Source organism: Aotus nancymaae, unplaced genomic scaffold (genome assembly GCF_030222135.1).
Source record: "Aotus nancymaae isolate 86718 unplaced genomic scaffold, 86718_ANA_hifiasm-v0.15.2.pri h1tg000072l, whole genome shotgun sequence".
Classification (NCBI taxonomy): Eukaryota; Metazoa; Chordata; class Mammalia; order Primates; family Aotidae; genus Aotus; species Aotus nancymaae.
In genome coordinates this window covers 7,878,068-7,885,962 of record NW_026988487.1, presented here as the reverse complement: position 1 = coordinate 7,885,962, position 7,895 = coordinate 7,878,068, and the positions used below count along the sequence as shown (strand labels likewise).

The window sequence follows — 7,895 nt, the reverse complement described above, 5'->3', positions numbered from 1 at the left end:
GCAACTTCCTGCATTCCCCCTTGTGAGTGCTCTATGGGAAATATTCCATACAATGAGATGAAAATAAACAGAGGGAAGTAAGTATATCTATCATGTGCCAGGCCAGATACTCTGTTTCAGAAAGCTCAGAAACAATAATGAGAAGTTATATTCTTTCTCAGTCAGAGCCAATTGCTTAGTTTTCAGATTGCACACAGTGAGCTGGAATCAACTAGGGAATGTCAGTCTTCATAAGTGTGCATTTGCTGCAGTTATTCAGTAGGTTCGCCCTTGAAAGCATGACTCTTCTTTCAGTTCTGCTCATTAGAGTGTTCTGTAGACAGACCAGAGGTAACATGTCATGCATGTAGGTTAAAATAATCCTTAAAATTAGAATTATATAAAGGGTGCTCCCACTAATTGCCATGTTTTGTTCACTCTGAGAAGGCAGAAATGTAACTAGTGGAATCCACTTGGTTCAGATTGCTATGTTTTACAATTCCTAAGAGAGGTATTTAACTTGGGGCTTTCTGAAGGTGACAAAAGATTAGCTGAGAATGATCAACTCCAAGGCGTATAATGGAAAAACCTCCGTTTAGCTTAGTATGCATTCTTTTACAGGGGAGGAATTTTTGAGATTTAGCATCTCATCATTAATTATTTTTAAAGACATAAAACCATTTACTCATAAGTTGAGGAAGCAATTTTGTTTTTGCTATTGAATAAATGATAATATTTGGTTTACTACATATGGCAATCCTATTTGGAATCCAGGTTGTATAAAATACTTTTCTGTTATTAAACTTTAAACGTAAGTCAGATAAATATAACATGTATTTTATTTTATTAAAGTCAAGCTGATTGATGTTTAATATGTATACAGTAAGAGGCCGGGTATGTGGTGGTGTATGCCTGTAATCCCAGGACTTTGGGAGAAGGTCAAGGAGGGCGTATCACCTGATGTCACGAGCTATAGACCAGCCTGGCCATCATGGTGAAACCCCATCTCTACTAAATAAAAAAAAAGGAAAAAAATACAAAAATTAGCCTGATGGTGCATGCCTGTAGTCCCAGCTACTCTGGAGGCTGAAGCACGAAAATCGCTTGAACCCAGAGGCAGAAGTTACAGTGAGCCGAGACCATGCCCCTGCACTCCAGCCTGGGTGACAGAGTGAGACTCCACCCCCCTAAAAAAGAAATAATAATAATAATTTGTATACTGTAAGATTCATCCTTTTTGATAAACAGTTTTATGAATTTTGACAAAAATATACAGTTGCATAACTGCATCCACAATCAAAATGTACATCAAAATGTTCCATCAACCACAACATTTCCTTCATGTCCCTTTGTAGTTAATCTTCTCCACCTCCCCCAACTCTTAAGCCTTTGGCAACTATTTGTGCATTTCTTTAACTATAGTTTTGTCTTTTCTAAAATGTCACATAAACACTATGTATAGCATGTTCTTTTTAAATCTGGCGTCTTTCACTTAGCATACAGCTTTTGAGCTTCATCCTTGGTGCATGCATCAATAATTTGTTCCTTTTTGCTTTTAAGTAGGATTCTATTGTATAGACATGCCACACTTTATTCATTTGTAAGTTAATAAGCATTTTCCTGCCAGTTTTGGCTAATACCAATAAAGCGACTATGAACATTCATGAAGTTTTTGTGTACACATATGCTTTCATTTCCCTTAGGTAACTACCTAGAAGTGAAATAGTTGGGTCATGTACTGAGTGTATATTTAACTTTTTAAGAAGTTGCCAACTGTCTTCCAAAGTGTTGCATGATTTTACATTTTCTTTTTTTAGTTTTAGATGATTTTTAAAAAATTTATATGAAATAAAGACAACCCATATCGTAGACTTACAAATATTCTATTTCACATTATATTCAAGACTAAACATCTTCCAAACCATATTCATGAAGCTGATGGCAGTTTTCAAGAAATATCAGTTAAACCGTGATTAAATTTCAAGGTATCAGCTAAATGTCCACTGAGCATCTCCACTTGCAGTTAGCATTAGACTAAGTGCTTAAGGACAAGTAGTTTGATGCATTAAGTTAAGAAATACATATTTAAGACTTATGATATTATTCGCAGCATTCTTGGCATAGTTATTTAAGTTCCTTCTGGTGAGAAACTTGAGTTTTGTGTTTTCTTTCTTTCAGTTCCAAAAGCTCTGTTTTGAGTTCTCCAGGCTTTGGTGAAATTTCAGGTATGGGCAAGTCCAGTCGATAGTACCTGTGCACCACTTCTGTCCCTGCGCACATGGCCAGGAGGCTGGCTGCGAGCATTTTCAGGTGGGTGGACATGGGCATGCCTGCAGGCATAGTCTGAGGGCATGAACTGCAGGAGTGCTGGGCAGCGGGTCTAAGGGCAGACGGGTATTTTACATTCTTATTAGCAGTGTGTGAGAGATACAGTTGCTTTACATCCTCACCAACATGTAGCATGGTCAGTCTTTTTAACGTAGCCCTTCTAACAGGTGTGTAGTAATATCTCATTGTGGTTTTAATTTGCACTTTCCTAACAACTAATGAAATTATTAGGTATGAGTAGGTGTTCAACAAATCACAAGATATACAGCATATTTCCATTTACTTATTTGCTATTCATTTATCTTCTTTGATAAAGTGTCTAAATCTTTTCCATTTTTAATTGGGTTGTTTCTAATTATTAAGTTGTGAGAGTTCTTTATATATTCTGGATATCAGTCCATTTTCTGATATGTATATTTTCCAAATATTTCCCGTTTATGGCTTTTATTTTCACTTTCTTAACAGTGTTGTTCAAAAAGAAAGTCTCAATTGTTATTAAGTAAAAGTTTTCTTTTATCAATTTTTCTTTGATAGATTATGCTTTTTGTACCTATCTAAGAATTCTTTGTCTAGCCTTCATATATAGCCTTTAATAAGGAAAATGATTCTTTATAAAATCCAGAGAAAAGTTCTGTATGGCTACAAAACTTCGCTGAAATTTACATCTCTGCAAATATCTTTGAGTTAAATCTCTCTTATAGTTACAATAAATCTTTATAACTGAATTATTTTGGTTCACAGTGCTCTTTTCCCAGTAAGAATTTCTCTGTGTTGGTAGAACTGCCTGTAGACATTTTTCTTTTTCTTTTGAAATGGGGTGTCTCTCTGTAGCCCAGGATGGAGTACAGTGGCATAATCTCAGCTCACTGCAGCCTCAGCCTCCCAGGTTCAAGCCATCCTCCCACCTCAGCCTCTCAAGTAGCTGCGACCACAGAGGTGTGCCACCACACCTGGCTAATTTTTGTATATTTGTAGAGACGGATTTCTCCATGTTGCCCAGGCTAGTCTTGAACTCTTGGACTCAAGGTATCCACCTGCCTTGGACCCCCAAAGTGCTGGGATTACAGGAGTGACCCATTACACCTGGCTGATTCTTTTCTTATTATACACGTGAGTCACTATTAGATACTAAGGTATACATAAAGTTTTTTTGCATGGTCACTATCATGAACATATTTTCTCTTGCAATAAGTTATTCAGTGTTCTTTGACCTGTTTTTGCTTTTTAATTGCTTATCTGTAAATACATTAGCCTACAGTTTAATGACATGCTGAAAATCACTCTTTTTTATTTTATATAAAAACTGAGTCAACTTTATAATAAAGAATGCTGTGTGTATTTCCTAAAGTGTTGATTTAGTTAAGTAACGTAGTGGAATTTTATTGTTGGCAATAATTATCATTGTGTTGTTAAATGTATTCTTGCTTTTTTGCCTCAGTTTTAAAGGAGTCTTTTCTTACAGTTTAATTTTTGATATGGCATAGTATAGTTGATAAAACATTTGAAAGTTGTGTAAGATTCTGCACAGAAACAAATCATAAAAACAGAATTAGAAATTTACCTCACTGGGCAAATTTGTGTTTTCCTTAGTTCTTAATATTGATTATGCCAGTTAAGAATATTCATGGTTCTTTAATGAAAAAAAATCATTTTGATACCTTCTCTACATAGGCAGTTACTTCCTCATTCAGTTGTATTACCAGGAAAGCCACTGGGCCTCTGTGCTACATTTCATGGTGCCAATGTCTATTTCTTGTTTTAGATTATGAGTTTCTTGAGGACAGGGATTACGCTTTATTTGCCTTCATAACCCCAGTATCCCTTATAGGACCTTCACACAGATGCTGTAAATCTGAAGGTGTGTTACTAAAATGGATTAGTGAAAACTAATAAAACATTAATTTTCTGTATTCATGTGTTCTAGAAACAAAGGGCAGTATTCATGGAGATTGAAAGCTGAGTTTGGCATCAGACTTGGGTTCAAATCTCAACTCTGTCACACAATGGCTGTGCTACCTTTGACAACTAGTTTGCCTTTTGTACATCAGTTTTCTCATTTATAATACAGAGATTGTGACACTCAGCTTCAGGTTGTTTTGAGTGTTTAATGAGTCATACAAAGTGCATAGCACAGGGCATTCAATACATGGGAGCTCTTTGTAATGGTAGCATAAAAATGTATTTCCACATTTGTGTTTCCATTATTGCAGTATTCTGCCTGACAAAAATTTAAGACATTGAGCTTTACAGGTCACCATCAAAATGCAGTATTTGTTTTAGAGCAAGTATGTTTTTCTGTATCCTTTGAACCATCTAGAATTTTCCTTACCTGTCCAAATTCCACTCTCAGTATCACAGATCCTATTGTGTCAGTTGATGTCTGCTTCACTTGCATTTTCTTAATGGTGTGTTGAGTCTCATATCAGCTGGAAGTGTTATAACTTCCCAAATGAAAAGTTCACAAAGTCGTTTCTGTATTCCACTCACAAACATAGGGCTCTCATCTGGTTTCTGCTTTATTCAGAGACAGATAAATTCACTACCAAATACTGGAAAGCTATCGTAAACATTTAAAATATGTTTGTAAAAATGTTATTATAATTTTAAAATATTTTAAAGTATTATCTGCCTACACCCACATGCCTATGGAATGCTGTAGCTGAATACATATTATACCTTTCATTCATTCACTCATCTATTTTTCCATTTAAATATTTCTTAAGTGCCTACTGTATGTTAGCACACTGTATGAGTTCAGTCCTAGGAATTCTTAATAATATGCAAACTTGCTTCTCGCAAGTGTCTTAAATCATAAAATTATGGATTATGTTCACCTAGAAAGCCTGTATTTTTTGAAAAGTAACCCATCCAGTAACATTTTTATGTTCAAATAACTGCAAGGGCACAATATGTGTTTTTAAATTTTTAAAAATCAATCTTTGGAGAGTGATGGATTTAAACTAGCTTTACACACATGCAATTACCCTTCAGCCAGCTTTCAAGAGTACCCCCAACCCATTTCAATTTCATATCCTCTAACCCCCCATGGATATTAAGACATTGTATCTGTGCCATCAGTTTTCAGATTTCTTGTAAACTGAAGAATTCAAGCATGGCAGAGACAATCTTCCCTAGGACACCCTGTTACTCATCATTTCTCCAGTGTATGTTCATGTCAATCCTTAGTTTGGCTCAATAGAGCTAAATACATATGTTGTTGCATCTGATAATTTAACACAAGAAAGCGAAGCTTCCTGGAATCGTCTGGGTATTGTTTTACAAGAATTTTTGTTTTTATGATCAGATGTCCTCCATACAAAATAGGCAGGTCATTGTGGCCTCAGGTGATGTGATTTTGCCTCTCATTTCCACTTTTTGTTCTCTGAACCCCTTTCCTTGCCTCCTTCCTCTTTGACGGCTCACTCCCCACCAACATACACACTTATAAAACACACACATCTAGGTATTCAATACTGCAATTTTCCTGCAGTCTTAGGCTAACGTTTCCATTAGTTTGTCTTTGCTTCTTAGGAGCAGGATAATTGATTTGCCTATATCCAGATCTATACATTATGTATTAGTAGATGGGAAATCACACTCAAATGGTAGGACTTGGCAGGAGGCATCAACACAGATTAGCTTAAGCTGATCAAATAACAACCACAAGTCAGCTCTGCTCTCCGCTCAATGAGTCTCCAGAGGAACATCACAGAAATCTTTTCTGTTTTTCAGAATGGCTTTCCCTCTCTTGTACTCTTAATAAAAACATTTATTCCCTGGGCATCCTAGGGTAAAATTTAGTCCTGATCAGCAACAGTCATCATCGCATTAAACATTAAAGCGGAGAAATGCAATGGGGCTGTCAGAGTTCAGGGAATAATGGAGAGAGAATTAAACTGGCATTAAAGCAGCAATTAAGCACTTGCTAGGCAAAGTGTGGAATCCAAGGAAAACCAGAGGGAGTTAGGTAACTGACAGGTTGGCCCTGAGAAGAGGAAAGGTATTGGTGCATCTGCTGAATCTACAAATAGAACCCGAGAAGGAGGAGTTGCCAGAATTTTCTGGCTAAGGGAAAACGTTTTATCAGCAATGGGCTGTAGGCCAGCAGTGTAAATTTCCACTTAAGTCTGAATATCTGAAAAGGGTCCTTGCTCTTTTCATTTGTCATTTAACAGATAGAATCTGTATGGGTGTTTGACCAGGCTGAGTCATGGCTTCTTTCAGAACCAAAGAAAAAGGGATGAGAGGTTTTCGAGTTCCTTGTCATTAGAATGTTTTATTAGAATTGAAATTTTTGCTTAGCCTACAGCTTTACAGTGTTTAGGAATGCTGTGACCTCCTGCATGTGTCTTAACCTTGTCCCAGTGGGCTGGAGGGATGACGCTAAGGGGCAGCAGGAGAAAGGAAGTCAGAGAAGTTGGAGGCTACTCTGAAGGCTAAAGTTTCCAACTAGCGTTGGTGGAGTGGATATGTCGTATATGATACACTGAGACCAAGAGAACTTGCAAGATGGAGATTAACATTCCAGATAAGGGAATTTAGAAGGGTCCCTGGACCAATCAGAGGAGGCAGAAACATGTATTATAAACCACAGAATGTGGATCCAGGGAAAGGAAACATGAGAAGCATGGAAAAATCAATGCAAATGGTCAGATTCCACCTTTTAACTTTCTGCTATTGCATTAAAGGCCAAATGATAAACGGTGGATTCCACTCTTGATTTTGACCTCCTTGACCCCTCCTAGTGTCTATGACTTCCCTGTCTCTAACTTCCTGTGGGTCAGGGCTATATGGTGATGAGTATTTGGGCCTAAACACTTTACAAAGCAATTTCAAATCTCTTCCACCTCTGCCACTGAACAAGCTATGTCACTTTAGGCCAATTTACTTACCCTTCTGAGCCTCCATCTCTTTGTAAAATATAGAAAATAATTCCTACTTTGCAGAAGTGTTATGAGGGTTAAATGGTAAGAGGTATGTAAAGCCACTATTTTAGAATCTGATATGGTGAATGTATGATGCTTTAGTTATTAACCTGGCCTCTTACCAATTATCTGACAGCATCCGACCTGGGTTTGTGTGCTCTAGAAGCCCATTGGTTAGTTGGCTTCTAACTGGAAAGGATTATTCTGAGAAGACACCAGTTCCCTGGATGTTCCTAGCCAAGCACCATAGCACTCCTGGAGCTGAGGGTTATTTGCCATTTTAGGATTTCCATCAAGGAGTGCTCTTTAGTTATCTCAGTCATCCCAACTTGTGGGTTGTCCCTTAGCCTTTTGTTAGTTTATTAAAAGATCTAAACTCTTCAGGAAACCTAAGCAGCATTTCTTCCCCACCTTTCAGTGATTCTTCTATAACCAGGGACAATTTTAGGCTTGATTCACATGCTGGATGACAAAGAGTTAACTCAAGAGCTAGTGAAAAAAATCCTGACATTACCTATTTTTAAAACACCGCTATTAAGGTCCAATACAGTTTTTCTAGGCATTAAGCATTTGGCTAAGTGTTTCAACATCAACTGATATATGGGATAATGCACTTTGAATTCAGTCCAAATAGCATATTTAAATAGCCAAGTACCATTTAAT

The 7,895-nt window shown here is 37.0% G+C and overlaps 1 protein-coding gene across 1 annotated transcript; it reads right to left on the bottom strand.

Annotated features, from left to right (window-relative positions):
• Positions 1–2,103: 2,103 nt before the first annotated feature.
• On the bottom strand, positions 2,104–2,319 carry LOC105724756 (ubiquinol-cytochrome c reductase complex assembly factor 6-like). Its single transcript, XM_064367438.1, has one exon. The coding sequence runs from the start codon at positions 2,317–2,319 to the stop codon at positions 2,104–2,106; it is 216 nt and encodes a 71-aa protein (XP_064223508.1).
• Positions 2,320–7,895: the final 5,576 nt, after the last annotated feature.

Bases quoted from the DNA above. Each gene is read 5' to 3' on its own strand.
- LOC105724756 (XM_064367438.1), bottom strand. From the start codon at position 2,319: ATGCCTGCAGGCATGCCCATGTCCACCCACCTGAAAATGCTCGCAGCC.